The following is a 15745-nucleotide window of genomic DNA, read 5'->3' on the forward strand; positions in this document are numbered from 1 at the left end:
TTAGCACAGGGAACTATATTCAATGTCCTATGATAAACCATAATGGAAAAGAATACGTATAACTGAGTCACTTTGCTGTACAGCAGAAATTAGCACAACACTGTAAATCAACTATTCTTCAATAAATTTTTTTAACTTAAAATAAAAGCAACTCTTTACTCCCTCACAAACCTTTATCATTTACTTTGATTTTCCTTTGAAAAATGTTGCCTTTTGGTTTGATTCAGTCTTTGTCTCTATTACAGTATAATCAGTTTCTCAACATAGGAATAAAATTCAGCACCATTGTGCAAATTTTTTTTTTTTTTTTGCAGTACGCGGGCCTCTCACTGTTGTGGCCTCTCCCGTTGTGGAGCACAGGCTCCGGACGCACAGGCTCAGCGGCCATGGCTCACGGGCCCAGCCGCTCCGCGGCATGTGGGATCTCCCCGGACCAGGGCACGAACCCGTGTCCCCTGCATCGGCAGGCGGACTCTAAACCACTGCGCCACCAGGAAAGCCCATTGTGCAATTAAAAACAAAAAATGTGGAATGTAAAATAACAGCACATTACAGAAAATATGAGAAATCTGTCGCTTCAGTTTACAAATATTCATTGAGGGAATACTATTTGTCATGCTGGAGATATAGTGGTGACAGAGAAATTGAATATAAACTGGTAAATAAAGAAAAAGGATGATTCCAGATAATGATAAGTGCTATAATGAAAATAAAATGGGGACATATGACAGAGTGACTGGTGTGTGTGTGTGTGTGTGTCTGCATGTGTGCACTTACATGTGATAATCAAAGTTCCTTAGTTTCTCATTTATCAAATGAAGAGTTCAAACAGATGCTCTCTAGGGTGCCTTCAGATAATGTTGTTCAATGCTTTTTAGATCCGTTTCACCATTTCAATTATGTGGTCTGTTGTCGTCCCATATAGTACTTGAAACTTAGTAATTAAAGAATGAAAAATCCACCCATCAGGATTTGAAAACAGTGTCTATATTCTCTCTCTTCTAAATAAAAACCTAAAGGAAAACAAATGAGTGTATCCGTGTATCAGAAGGGACTCAAAACACGATTTTCATCCATGTTCCATTTACAGTATCTCTTTATTTGCCTCTTGCATAAAGAGGCTATTAGACATCACTGCTTTCTGGCTGAATGAATTGAATACAGTGGGTTGGACAACGGCATGACCAAGCTGGTAGATTTTTCATTTCCTGTGAACTACTTGGCCAGTTGGAATGGCTCTAGTCTCATCTCATAAGCTCCGAAAGGAAGAGTCAGGGGTGAGTGCTCACTTTTGTGTAGCCATTTGAAGATTGGTGGGCTAAGAAGAATTCCACATGGAAAGTCATGGAAAGTCATTGCATAATAGCAATGATTAGTGATAGTGATGATATTAACAATATCTAGGGAATGTTGCATTTATTATAAATCTCTTTGGGGGAGTGTGATAGAACCTCTGAAACACTATAAATTCAATTTCTTAATTTGGTAGAAGAAAGAGGACAAATTATGTTTAGATTTTTAAATGATGAACTTATTCTCCTCACTTAATAATCACAAAAATACCATCAGGAAAATGCATTTTTATTCGTTGTCATGGGAAATGCAGTCTAGAATTGTTTCCCACTATTATTATAAAACCTATTATTAAAAAAACTGTAAGTGGAACATGGTTGGAAAACATGCTTTGAGTTCTTTCAGGTGAACAAATATACTTATTTTCTTTTAAGCTTTGTTTAGTAGTAGGATCTTTCAGCCTTGCTTCTTTTTGCCATCCATTGTCCTTGCTTTCATTTAGAAACTGAACATAGCCAAATGGAAGGGGAAAAGGGTGAAAAAAAGTTTCAGGATTCATCATAAAAAAAAATTAAAATCACAAAAATAAAAAGGAGATAATAAGACAAATGTTTGTGAAACAGGTATTAATTTATCTCTATTGCAGAGGCAAACCAAACTTACTGGACATGGGCTCTTTGATGATCAAACCAATTCAGAGAGTGATGAAGTACCCCCTATTACTCTGTGAACTCCAGAATTCCACCCCTCCCTCTCACCCAGACTTTAGAGCACTGGAGGATGCCTTTGCTGCAGTGAAAGATATTAATGTAAACATCAATGAACTTAAAAGACGGAAGGATTTAGGTAAGAGGAGATATGATCAATTGGGGGTTTTCCAGTGTTGGAATATTCTGGTCATGTTTTGGAGAATCAGAATGTCTCAGTAGTTACAGCAGTTGCAGTGATAATGATCATTTGATATTTAAAGTTAGAGGCTAGGGAGGAGAGGATGGTTTTGCCTTGCCAGCTAGCTTCAGGAGAAGATCATGAGGCAAAAGACTGACAACTTTTTATTGAACAGCCCTATACTCAACCTCTTTTGACCACTGCATGCCCGATGACATACTGTGGGCTGAAGACACCCACAGCATATGATCCTTCTGTTCTTGGCGTTATGCATGGTAGGAAGGAGGCATGGCCTGGTAGCTGGGAGCAGTGAAAAGCTAGAGCTGAAAAGGGGTGGTGAGAAGGGCAGATACAGGTAAGATGGCCCAGCTAACACATCAGGCTTATTTGGTTCTGGAACACAAAGAATGGGTATTTTTTGGCAATTAATTGCTCCACTGAAGGGAGAAAGTATATTTCTTTCTCAAATTAACAAATTATTGTTAACTATTTGTTAGCTAAGGTGTAAAGTTCACCTCTAAAGTAGAATGTAGGTTTCAAAATAGGAGGCACAATTAGATGGTTCCTATCATCTCAGATGTAGTAGTGCATTGGGATAGACCATGGGTCCTCTCTCAGTGTGATCTGTGTCCATAAGTTCTTGATTGGCTTTGTACTTCTAACATTAAATCTCAATTAAACAGTAAAAGCAATGGTAGGACTGTGGAGCTAATTGAACGAACCACTTCATTTATTTTTATTGTTTGTATTTTCTAATGTTTTATTTTAAAAATTGTATATATTTGCATTAATAAAGTGTAACTATAAAGAAAAGTGAAAGTTGTAGAGTGAAAGACACCGTAAACAAAATGAAAAGATAGCCCATAGACAAAGGATTACTATCTAGAATATATAATTATTGATATTAAGTCAGTAAAAACATTCTAATACAAAAAAGCTTAATAATAAAAATGAGCAATTCACAGAAAGACCAGTAAGTTTTTAAATGCTAAGATTCACTAATAATCAGGGAAATGCAAATTAAAATCACAATGACAAAGTGTTCCCAGCCTACCAGATTGGCAATAAGATTTTTAGTGGATAATGTTAAGTGCTGAATCTCAGTTTGCTGGTGAGAATGTAAATTAGAATCACCACTTCGGAGAACAATTTGAAAATACCTATTAAATTGAAGGTACACATACCCAAGATACAGAAAATCAGATTCTAGATATTTGAGAAACTGGCTCATATGCTCGTGGAGAGGTATACTAGTAACTAGCATTGTTCGTAATAGCAAAAGATAAAAAAGGAAAACAAAAAAAGAAACAAGAAAACAAAGAAATAGACAGTGGCTTGCATATTAATCTAGATAATGGATACACTGTTTCATATACTATGATACCAAGAAAACATAAAATTAATTAAAGTACATGTATCAATTAGACAGATCTCAAAAACACAATGTTGAGTTTTTTAAAAAGTAAATTAGCAAGTGACAGAAGAATGAATGCAATATGGTACCACTTTAATAAGGATTGAAAATAATACTATACACCATATGACTACATACCTACAAAGTAAAGACGTGAAAATAGATACGGATATAATAAACCCCATAACTTTGGATCACAGATCCCTTTAGGGATCAAAGATGGGGCTCAGAGAAGTTTCAATTGTTATGTGATTTTTTTAAATAAAAAGATTGGAAACAAGGCAAAATGTCAAGATTTGACTAAGCTGGGAGATGGACAATAGCTGTAATAATGTTTTAACTTTTCTGTTTGCTTAAACTCAAAATTTCAAAGTTTTAAAGAGGAAAATTTTTCTACTCTTATGATTCCAGTTTACATAGCTAACATTTTAGTAAGTTCTTTTCAGAATTTCTATGTCTTTTTTTCTATTTTTTTCTTCTTTTTCCTTCTTTCCTTCCTTTTGCAAATGGTACTACAGTTTGCTGGGGCTTTTTATTTTTTTTGTTTTTGTTTTTGTTTTTGCGGTACACGGGCCTCTCACTGTTGTGGCCTCTCCCGTTGCGGAGCACAGGCTCCAGACGCGCAGGCTCAGTGGCCATGGCTCACGGGCCCAGCTGCTCCACGGCATGTGGGATCTTCCCGGACCGGGGCATGAACCTGTGTCTCCTGCATCCGCAGGCGGACTCTCAACCACCGCGCCACCAGGGAAGCCCTGCTGGGGCTTTTTAAAAACTTAATTTTATATCATGAACATTCTTCAGGTTAATATGGTCTTCTTTTTCATGGTTCCATAGTATCCCATTCATGAGTATATCATAATTTATTAAACCATACCTCTATGAGTAAACTTTTAGATTGTTTCCAACATTCTTAGAAAAGAATGCTATAGCAAACAAAAGTTTGTATGCCTCATTATGGAAAGCAGATTTTCTACATAGACTTCCTGGTCATAGACTGTAAATATTTTCACTTTTACAAGACTTTGCCAAATTGTTCTCTACAAAAACTATATTGATTTAATCCATGTCAACAGCGTATAAGAATGCTCCTGTCTCCACACCATTACCAAAACAGAATGTTCAGAATATTTAACATTTTGAATATGAGAGGTAAAAATCATGTTAAAGATAAAAAAGTACACCTCAGAGAGGTCACTCAGCTTACCCCAAATCTCTCAGCTAGTGGAGAAACCAGTCTGGGTTGGATCTGAGGTCTTCTTATGTTGGCTGCAGTTGTCTTTCCATTAGTTAGGTCTTGATGCTTCATTCTAGAGACCCCAGATAACAAGTGTATTGTCTGAAAAGAGAGAGTTTTTTCCAGTATCAGGAATTTCTTTAATGTGTGAGGTAAATGAACCTTGGGCTTTGAGGAGCTCAAGTCCTAGGACAGTTTCTGAAGGTGAGTGGGGTGGGCGTCTGGAGCTGTGACTGGGCAGAGGGGCTGGAGCATATTGCATCGGTACCAGAGGTCCGAAAATCATACAGAGTGTTAAATATAAATATTAATCTTGAATACTTTGGATGGAACACACACTTTCTGTGCCTCACATGTTCAGATATGTTATTGCATTCTTCCGTTTCAGTTCTAAAATACAAGAAGAACGATGAGGATGAATCACTTAAAGATAAATTGTCTAAACTAAATATTCATTCAATTAGCAAGAAATCAAAAAGAGTGACAAATCATCTAAAGATTCTGACCAGAGGAGAATCACAGGTAATTTTTCTTCTTGGGCCACATACTTTTTCCTGGGGAACACGAATGCTGACATTTTTGCGAGATTTTGTTTTATCGTTATCAGAGCTGTTTCTAGAACACACTGAGAATCGAGGTAATTGCCCTCGATGCTGTTCCTTTCTCCCCCTACATTCAGGAAGAGGACAAAGGAGAGGTAAAGACATAAGGACAGGGATCAACAAGGGATGCCCCAGGAGTTCTGACACCATCAATTAGCACATACTCTCACCCAAGGCGATGCCCTCCTTTCATCCCTGTCTTATTTCTGCTTTGTAAAAAGCCTCATTTCTTTTAGTTCCCTTGATGGTCATCTTATATTTATTTCACCTATGAAAATAATGTTTAGGTGCATACCTTGGCATGACTTTTCCTACCTGTTACCACTTTCCTCTTCCCCTACCCCCAGGTGCACATTGTATTACTGGGTAACTCTTTGGTGTCAGCCGTTTAGTCTAGCTTGAGCCATTTTCATCTCACCCCTAATAAACAGTGAATGGATTAACAAAGGCTCTCCAACTTTAATGTGTATAAGAATCACCTGAGGAGCTTGCTAAAAGACAGATTCCAGGGTTCTACCTGGTTCAAAGGTGCAACCTAGACGTCTGTATTTTTACAAAGACTACGGGTATTTTTAAGCTAATTGATCTGGAAATAAGTGATCAATGGAACACACTTTGAGAATCACAAGATAGTAATTCTCAAATTAATTAATTAGTAATTCATGGCCCAGAGGTGGTAATACAGTGGGCTTCTAACCAAAAGTAAGCAGAACAATTCTTAAGATACTATATAGTACTTTTGCCCCCCTTCTCGTGTGTGATTTCATCCTTTGTTATGTTAGCATCTCTAACAAAGGTTTTTACTTTGAACCGGAGGCAACTGGTTCAGCTCTGCTTTTAGATAGCTCTTCCTATCTACCTTGCCCTTTGGCTGCTGTGGTCTTTTTGCTTTTCATTAAGTCTTTGCTGCTTTCGGACCACTAATCTAGAAGTGGCCTCTTCCTCCTCTGAATGCCTAACACACTTAGTGTATCTCAGTCTTGGCACTGTTAATATTTGCAGGAGTCATCACAGAAATTAAGAGCAAAGTTTCTGAAGTCATTCAGATCGGGGTTTGAATCTCAATTCTGCCACTTAACAAATATTTGTCTTTGGACACATAACTTAAATTCAAGGTAATCATCTGTAAATTGGGATATAGAGTAGGACCTAACACATGAAGTGGTTGTGAGGATTCAATGAAATGATGCTTATAAAGAAAGGACTTAACACAATGTAAGCATTCAGTATATTGGCTATCATCATCATCATTATTTTATATTGTATATAAAATATTGTTACTTACCTTTTAATGTGCGGACTTCTTACTTCCCACATGGATAAAAACTTCTTTATGCATGGTGTATTCTTCTACTTTCTGTATTTTATGATGTATTGACATCTTTAAAAAGCTTGCTGGCCAAAGAAAGACGCCGCTTTCTTTGAGTGGGCTAGCCCACTCTTATAGAAGGCAAAGGACTCAGCTGGAATCACTTCTTTCATTTGCAAACCAACCAATCCTGGGTCTATAGCCCCAACCAACTCCTTAGCTAACTCTCATACGTGAAGCCAATATTCCCTGCCCTAAATCCTGCCAAGGCCAGGTACCAGGTAACCAGAGACTACCTCCATAGCCCAAAGCCTGCTGGAATTATTCAAACGTCCTAAACGTTTTACCCTGCCCCAGCTCTCTCTATGGGATTTCTCACAGAAACTCCAATAAAGGCTCTGGCCTTGACTCTTCCCTTACTCTTTTCTACCAAATGACCAGAACTTAGTGATTCCCCTGTGGCCCTGCATGACATGCAGTGACCCCCTATCTAGGACCTGTGAGAATAATAAATTTCTTCCAAGCTTCTCTCTTTTCCTCCTGTGGCTGTACTGTCTGTACCATACCATACCCAGTATGGCTATTCTTAGAACACATGGCTTGTATGATTCTTGTACTTACTTGTTGATATACTTCTAGGGGCTCACTGGGCCTACTGCATAGAGGAGGTAACTCCAGGCTCCTCTTCTCAATGTAGAACTATAATGTGGGAAGCTTGGGACATTTATGGTGTGTGGCCATAGATCAGGAAAAGGAAAATCCAGACGTTTCAACTAAAGACTACAGTAATAAAATTGAATTGGGAATTCATTCGAAGAAGAGACTGTAGCCTCCATGGGCATGTGTAAATGTAGTCTAAACAATTCTCCCCTACTCTTTGGGACGTTTCTTCTGACCCAAGACAATACTACTGAGGAACAATAGGCAGGTCTTAATTCTGGGCAGGCTCTTGTAGAAGCTGTTACCGTCTTTAATGTATTTATCATCAGCTTCTGATATTTTTCAATTGTGAACTAAAAGTGAATTGTAGTTAAAGTAGCCTGAAGGGATATTAGTTAGATTTTTCCCCTTAATCTTTCGAGAGGATGTCCTGTCAGCAATGAAGCATTTCACTGTTAATCAGAAAATCAGCAGCATAGGCTGGACTGTAGAAAAGATAAATCTCAAATCAGTCAATTTTGCACTTGTCAGCAGCTCAAGTGAAATATTTGGTGGAGAGGGTATAAAACTATTACCCAAGAGGAAGATTCTATTCCATTCATCACACATGTATTGAACTCTTACTCGACACTGTTAGAGATTGCAAATGCAGAGAGGTTCTAAATTCAGATGGTTTGGGTTGGAATCCTGGACCTAACTATTAACATGGGTAAGTTTCTTTAACTTTCTGTATTAGTTAGGGTAAAGGCCATGCTTCTGTCACAAAGAGATTCCAAAACATAGCAGCTTAAGTCAGATAGTCATTTATTTCTCTCTCTTAAAATAGTGCAGATGGGCTGTGCTGCACAGGATCTTTCAGGAACCCAGTTTTCCCCAGTTTTGCACTGCGATGTTCCCTAAATATATGGTCTTCATCTGCCTCACTGAAGCTGGGTCACTGCCATGTCTTCATTCAAAGTCCCAAGGGAAATGTTCTAAGGCCAAGATTCAGAAATGAAACATATCACTTTCACTCACAACTTATTTGCCCAAACCCAGTTACAAAGGCAGAGCCAGCTGCAAGGGAGTCTGGAAAGTGTTGTCTCTAGCAGGGCAGCCACGTCCATCTTAAACTAGAGGTGCAGTTGCCATTGGTAGAAGGTCAATAACAGGAATGTTCACAATCTCTGCCACATCTCCTGGAACTTCTGTTTCTTTATCTCTAAAATGGGATTTATCATAGCATCTAACCCACAGGGTTGTATAAGAATTAAAATGAGAAAGTGGAAGACAGGCTTTAGCACAAGTGTCCAGAACATAGTTAGTGTTTAATAAATGTTAGTGATTATTATATTAAGAAAAAATGCTTCATCTCCAATGTTTGCAGTCCATCAGTGGAGAAAATTACTTAAATCATTAGTGTTGTAAGAGCACATAGGAGGGTACAATTAATTTTATGGAGTGGAAAGAATAGGAACTAGAGGAAGGACTTGTAGCAGGGGTGACAGTTGAGCAAGTCCTTAAAAAAAAATAAACAGGATTTTGCAGGGCAGAAAAGGGACAGCAGCATATTCCAACAAAATAAAGCAACAAGAGAAGGCTTGGCAATAAAGAAGTAGAACTAGGCAGTATTTTTCATCGTGTGATCCTTGAACCTCTTACTTTAACATCATGAGGGTCTCGGCCAAGATATACAAAGTAAAATAGCTGGTCCTTGAAAACTGCTTTTTAAAAACTCTGCCCAGCATACTGTTATATGCCTCAAACTGGGTCAGAGCATGGAGATGCTAAAGCAGAGGGTGATGAATTTTGTGTGGATTACAAAGAACTATGCTGCCTATTTAATGAAAAGCTTTCTAGATAAATAATATTAAGAGGTTTTAAACTACTAAAATAAAATGTCACCATTTTCTATGCATTCAGTTCTAAGGTCAACCACCTTAAATTAACAAATGTAGGAACTGAGAACAGCTACGGTTATTAGCCAGTACCAAACTGAAGAATACACAACATATTCCACAAAACAGGTGTGTGTTCACACAGATTTTGCCAACACAAAGCTGGTTCTGATATCTTGTAGCCTTTTTGAACACCAAGAAATACTTCTCATCGTTGATAGAATAATGTGTCTTCCTAGAAATTGCCACAAGCATATAAAAAAGCATATTTTTCTGAATGCTAGTAGGTATACATGTAAGATAACAAAAAAATAACTGAACACATGTGATCACCATCTTAACTCTGCAGTTTTCCTAGCAGAAGAACGGTTTTTGTTAAGATTTTTCATCATATTTCAAATTTGAGTTGCTAAAGAATTATCATATTTCTTTAGGCAAGACCCTAAGAATATTTTCTAAATAACAACTGTGAAATAAATTGGGATGAGTCATACCAGCAAAACAATAAATTCTAATCAATAGATCAAATTTTTATTTTAATTTTTAATTTTATTATTTTATAGAGCCACAAATGCAGGGTCATTTGAGTACACACATAATACATGCTATTAAAAACTGCAGAGAGGGCTTCCCTGGTGGCGCAGTGGTTGAGAGTCCGCCTGCCGATGTAGGGGACACGGGTTCGTGCCCCGGTCGGGGAAAAGAGAAAAATTTTACATTCCACAGCTACCGTGACATAGGTGAAGCAATGTGAAAACTGAACAGCAAATTAAGCGGCACCATGCGGTTTTGTTACACTATTTGAACATCAGTTGTGCCACGTGCTGGACACAGAAAGTTCTGTGTTAAGACAGTTAGCGTAAGATGTAGAGAATGGACTTGAGGACACGGGGAGGGGGAAGGGGAAGCGGGGATGAAGTGAGAGAGTGGCATGGACATATATACACTACCAAATGTAAAATAGGTAGCTAGTGTGAAGCTGCTGCAGAGCACAGGGAGATCAGCTGGGTGTTTTGTGACCACCTAGACGGGTGGGATAGGGAGGGGGAGGGAGACTCAAGAGGGAGGAGATATGGGGATATATGTATACGTATAGCTGATTCACTTTGTTATAAAGCAGAAACTTAGCACACCATTGTAAAGCAATTATACTCCAATAAAGACGTTAAAATAAAAGAGCGTAGCATGAAAAGTTTTCATCTCAACAAAGAGTTTTTTGTAATGTGCTGGGCCAATATGGTTTGTAATATTTTTAAATACCAGATTCCTTTGAGTTATAAAAATAAATAATTTCATCTATATTTTAGGTGAAAGACAATACCTTTAATAGAGAAGAAAAACTATTTAGATCTTTAGAAAAGACTGTGAGGCACTGTGTGAAGAACATTTCATTCTGTCTTCAACACGTACAGGTGGGTAAGACAAAACTGTTTTCAATGTTTCCACAGAAAGGTCTTGATGTCTCTGGCTATTATGAAGAGTAAATGTGACTGTTCATCATTTATATGATGACGCTTATTGTATCAAATTTGGGAGGCTGCAAGCTGCTGGTGAAGGAAGCTAATATAAGGACTTGGGTTTTGCTCTTTGTTCCCTTACCTCTTCCATCCTTCCCCCAATCCAAATTGCCATATGGTGGGACATTTGTTCATATGGTTGCCACGTAGAGCTGGACCACCAGCATGTTTTCTCTATAAAAGAGATGAGTTAATTAACGCAAAATGCCAGACAAGGCAGAAATGTGATTTGTTTGATTATACTAACATATCTCTTTCCAGTACCTGAAACACATATTTACAAATTTAAGAGTAGCACTGAAGGAAAAAAGAAAATCAAAAGGAGACATAACATAAAATTAGAGGAGTTAAAAAGTAAAAAGTACATAATATAAATGCCCTAAAACCCACATGTGCATCTTAAATTTAGCTGTAGGCTACCTAGCAGCCAACCCAAAAAGGGGTATATGATCACACAATTCTAAGACAAACCAAACACCTCTATTTATTTTATAACCAGTGTTTTGTAATGCCCCCTTTACAGTTCTGAATGAAATTCATAGATAATTTAACCTTGGGTAGGTAGGTATACATAAAAGACAATCAATATAAAGGAAAACATGTTCTAACAAAATATTATGAACACAGTATGCAAATATCCCCACACAATCAGAGTAGAAGACAAAAACACCTCCACAAATTTCCAGTCTCCTAGGTTTTCCTGCCCTTGTTGAGAATCACTGACTTAGACAAACCAGCTGGAGTACAGTATAATTATATTCCGTAGAAAGACCAGTCAGGAGTTTCTTCTGATGGATCTCATAAAGGGGACATAGTGTCCTTAACAACATCCTGACAATGGTCATGACTATGAGACATAGAAAGTTAGTAGAATTACATGTAAGTTAGTTAAAAAATTGTTCCTTTCTATTTTCCAATTTTTCTTCTGGATGTCTGTTTTGGAAGATATTTACATTCTTTGATAGACTATCACACCAACAGAAGATTAAGTTGACAGGCATAGTGATTTGGAGACAAGGTTCTATGTCACATAACCAACAAGCCACATTCTTTTCTTATTCATTAACTGATGCAAAGCCTGATTTTGCAGTCAGGTTTGCTAATCTCTTCTTAAAGCACTGCCTTCTGTGAAAGGAAAACAAAAACATAGCTATAACATCCAGAGGGCAGTGAGAACCCTGTCCTTGATATACTTTTCAAGAAGTCAGTGCCTCTTGGGAATATCTACAGAAAAGTCTTCCATTTCCACTAATTGATTCAGAAAAAGTATGAGCATGTTCTCTTAAAGAGAAGATTAAATTCACTAAGGAAAACTAAAGACATAAAACAAGAGTGATTTTTAAAATAAGAGATCTGTAAGAATTGAATGATGAAGAATGGCCAAAGAGGGAATTTAAGATGGACTTCACGTAATAAAAGAGGGTGTCAAGGGACAGGACAGGAATAAAGATGCAGACGTAGAGAATAGACTTGAGGACACGGGGAGGGGGAAGGGTAAGCTGGGACGAAGTAAGAGGGTATCATTTACATATATACACTACCAAATGTGAAATAGATAGCAAGTGGGAAGCAGCTGCATCGCACGGGGAGATCAGCTCTGTGTTTTGTGAACACCTAGAGGGGTGGGATAGGGAGGGTGGGAAGGAGACGCAAGCGGGAGGGGATATGGCGATATATGTATACATATAGCTGATTCACTTTGTTATACAGCAGAAAATAACACACCACTGTAAAGCAATTATACTCCAATAAAGATGTTAAAAAAAAAAAAAAGAGGGTGTCATACGTACGGAGCAGTATGAGAAAGTGACATGGGGGAAAAATAAGGAAATAGATTGTTATAGGTAACCTGATTGTACAAAGTGTTCATAAAATTTTTTCCTTCCTTTTTTTCTTTTTCTCTAAGTGGTAATAGTTATGTTGATGAAGTACACTTTTAGGATACATTTAATTGTACTGACTTCAGAAGTTTGCCCTTTGGTAACTTTGTTCTTGGGTTTCAGGATGCCATGCCTTTAGCTCTGCGGAGTGTAATGGAGCTCCAAGAGATTTCACACAACAAAGATGAGGATGAGAGGGGCTATTCAGAGGCTCCAAATAATGCCCCAAATCCCTCTGATGACTTTGTAAGTTATTTATACCCGCAGATGAATGCAAATGAAATAGTAGGGTTAAGAGAAAAGCTGCTTTTCATTTACTTTTTTGAAGTTAAAAATAAAACATGCACTAAAGCAAATACTAATGTTAAAATTAGTAGATTTAAACAGGAGATTTTTTTATCATTAAATATTTTGAAGTGGATTAGTGAGGCTTTTACTATAATCAAAATTTAAGAGGGCTGCAGACTCTGTTTCTAGGGTAGTCAGTGTCTGTGCAGCTTTTAAAATCAATATTTAGTTTAAGTCTGCATGTGGTGTATCAGGGATTTATTAAGTTAGAAAGATGTGATTTTCTTAGAGGAGTCTCTGGAAATGCCTAGAGTTTTTACATGAGGAGCAAAGATACTTTCTGAGGATGTGACTTTTATTAACTTATTATTCACTGGAAATTAAGGCCTTCCTATTCAGAAAATGCTTTATTTGAGTCATATATCTTCTGTTCTGTGGTAAAATATTTGTTTTCTAAGAGTTCTGTAAAATATACAGAATCATAAAACATACATTGGGAATCATTAAAAACATGCTTGGGTTGCATTCCAACTCCGGCCAGTTTCAGAACCCAGACCAGGGGGAAAAAATGCTCAAAGTCTGAAAGTTCTTAACACACAAATAGACATGCCCCAAAGAGGGAATTTACAGCAGTCTTATTTCCCAGAAGTTGCCTGGATCTCTGGATGAGCTGTTCCTTTTGTTCAGTAGATAAAATTCTGCACATACGAGGATGGGAGAAAGGGCCACTCTCCATGGAAAAAGAAAACAAGACTTTCAAGGGAGATGAAGAAACATGGGTTCAAATCCAAAGCTGAGCCCTGGACACTGTGCAAACAAAGAACAGAAAGGGAAATCTCTCCCAGCAGCCTCAGGAGCAGCGGATTAAATCACCACAATCAACTTGATGTACCCTGCATCTGTGGAATACCTGAATAGAAAACAAATCATCCCAAATTGAGAAGCCGTGTGGATGAAAGGCTCTTGGTGCTGCAGGCAGGAGTCAGTGCTGTGCCTCTGAGGTGGGAGAGCCAACTTCAGGACACTGGTCCACAAGAGACCTCCCAGCTCCACATAATATCAAACGGCGAAAATCTCCCAGAGATCACCATCTCAACACCAACACCCAAATTCACTCAGCGATCAGCAAGCTACAGTGTGGGACACCCTATGCCCAACAACTAGCAAGACAGGAACACAACCCCACCCATTAGCAGACAGACTGCCTAAAATCATAATAAGTCAACAGACACCCAAAAACACACCACCAGACGTGGACCTGCCCACCAGAAAGACAAGATCCAGCATCATCCACCAGAACACAGGCACTAGTCCCCTCCACCAGGGAGCCTACACAGCCCACTGAACCAACTTTAGCCACTGGGAACAGACACCAAAAACAACGGCAACTACAAACCTGCAGTGTGCAAAAAGGAGACCCCAAACACAGTAACGTAAGCAAAATGAGAAGACAGAAAAACACACAGCAAATGAAGGAGCAAGATAAAAACCCACCAGACCTAACAAATGAAGAGGAAATAGGCAGTCTCCCTGAAAAAGAATTCAGAATAATGACAGTAAAGGTGATCCAAAATCTTGGAAATAGAACAGGGAAAAAGCAAGAAACATTTAACAAGGACCTAGAAGAACTAAAGATGAAACAAGCAACGATGAACAACACAATAAATGACATTAAAAATACTCTAGAAGGGGTCAATAGCAGAATAACAGAGGCAGAAGAACGGATAAGTGACCTGGAAGATAAAAGAGTGGAAATAACTACTGCAGAGCAGAATAAAGAAAAAAGAATGAAAAGAACTGAGGACAGCCTCAGAGACATCTGGGACAACATTAAATGAACCAACATACGAATTATAGGGTTTCCAGAAGAAGAAGACCAAAAAAAAGGGACTGAGAAAATATTTTAAGAGATTATATTGAAAACTTCCCTAATATGGGAAAGGAAATAGTTAATCAAGTCCAGGAAGCACAGAGAGTCCCATACAGGATAAATCCAAGGAGAAACATGCCAAGACACATATTAATCAAACTGTCAAAAATTAAATACAAAGAAACCATATTAAAAGCAGCAAGGGAAAAACGACAAATAACACACAAGGGAATCCCCATAAGGTTAGCAGCTGATCTTTCAGCAGAAACTCTGCAAGCCAGAAGGGAGTGGCAAAACATATCTAAAATGATGAAGGAGAAACACGTACAATGAAGATTACTCTACCCAGCAAGGATCTAATTCAGATTTGATGGAGAAATTAAAACCTTTACAGACAAGCAAAAGCTGAGAGAGTTTAGCACCACCAAACCAGCTTTACAACAAATGCTAAGGGATCTTCTCTAGGCAAGAAACACAACAGAAAGAAAAGACTTACAATAACAAACCCAAAACAATTCAGAAAATGGTAATAGGAACATACATATCGATAATTACCTTAAATGTAAAAGGATTAAATGCTCCCACCAAAAGACACAGACTGGCTGAATGGATACAAAAACAAGACCCATATATATGCTGTCTACAAGAGACCCACTTCAGACCTAGATGGACCTAGAATCCGTCATACAGAGTGAAGTAAGTCAGAAAGAGAAAGACAAATGCCATGTGTTAACACATATATATGGAATCTAAGGAAGAAAAAATGTCATGAAGAACCTAGGGGTAGGACAGGAATAAAGACACAGACCTACTAGAGAATGGACTTGAGGATATGGGGAGGGGGAAGGGTAAGCTGTGACAAAGTGAGAGAGTGACATAGACATATATACACTACCAAACGTAAAATAGATGG

General features: G+C 38.1%; 1 protein-coding gene across 1 annotated transcript in view; it reads left to right on the forward strand.

The window, feature by feature from the left end:
* ARHGEF38 (Rho guanine nucleotide exchange factor 38) overlaps positions 1-15745 on the forward strand; it is a 145451-nt gene that overhangs the window by 109886 nt on the left and 19820 nt on the right. Inside the window, exons 6-9 of the mRNA XM_024754042.1 lie at positions 1940-2139; positions 5218-5351; positions 10585-10689; positions 12798-12920. Coding sequence (XP_024609810.1) covers positions 1940-2139; positions 5218-5351; positions 10585-10689; positions 12798-12920 — 562 coding nt within the window. The remainder of the gene's footprint in view (positions 1-1939; positions 2140-5217; positions 5352-10584; positions 10690-12797; positions 12921-15745) is intronic.

This window comes from Neophocaena asiaeorientalis, unplaced genomic scaffold, assembly GCF_003031525.2.
Source record: "Neophocaena asiaeorientalis asiaeorientalis breed wild unplaced genomic scaffold, Neophocaena_asiaeorientalis_V1.1 scaffold189, whole genome shotgun sequence".
Lineage (NCBI taxonomy): Eukaryota > Metazoa > Chordata > Mammalia > Artiodactyla > Phocoenidae > Neophocaena > Neophocaena asiaeorientalis.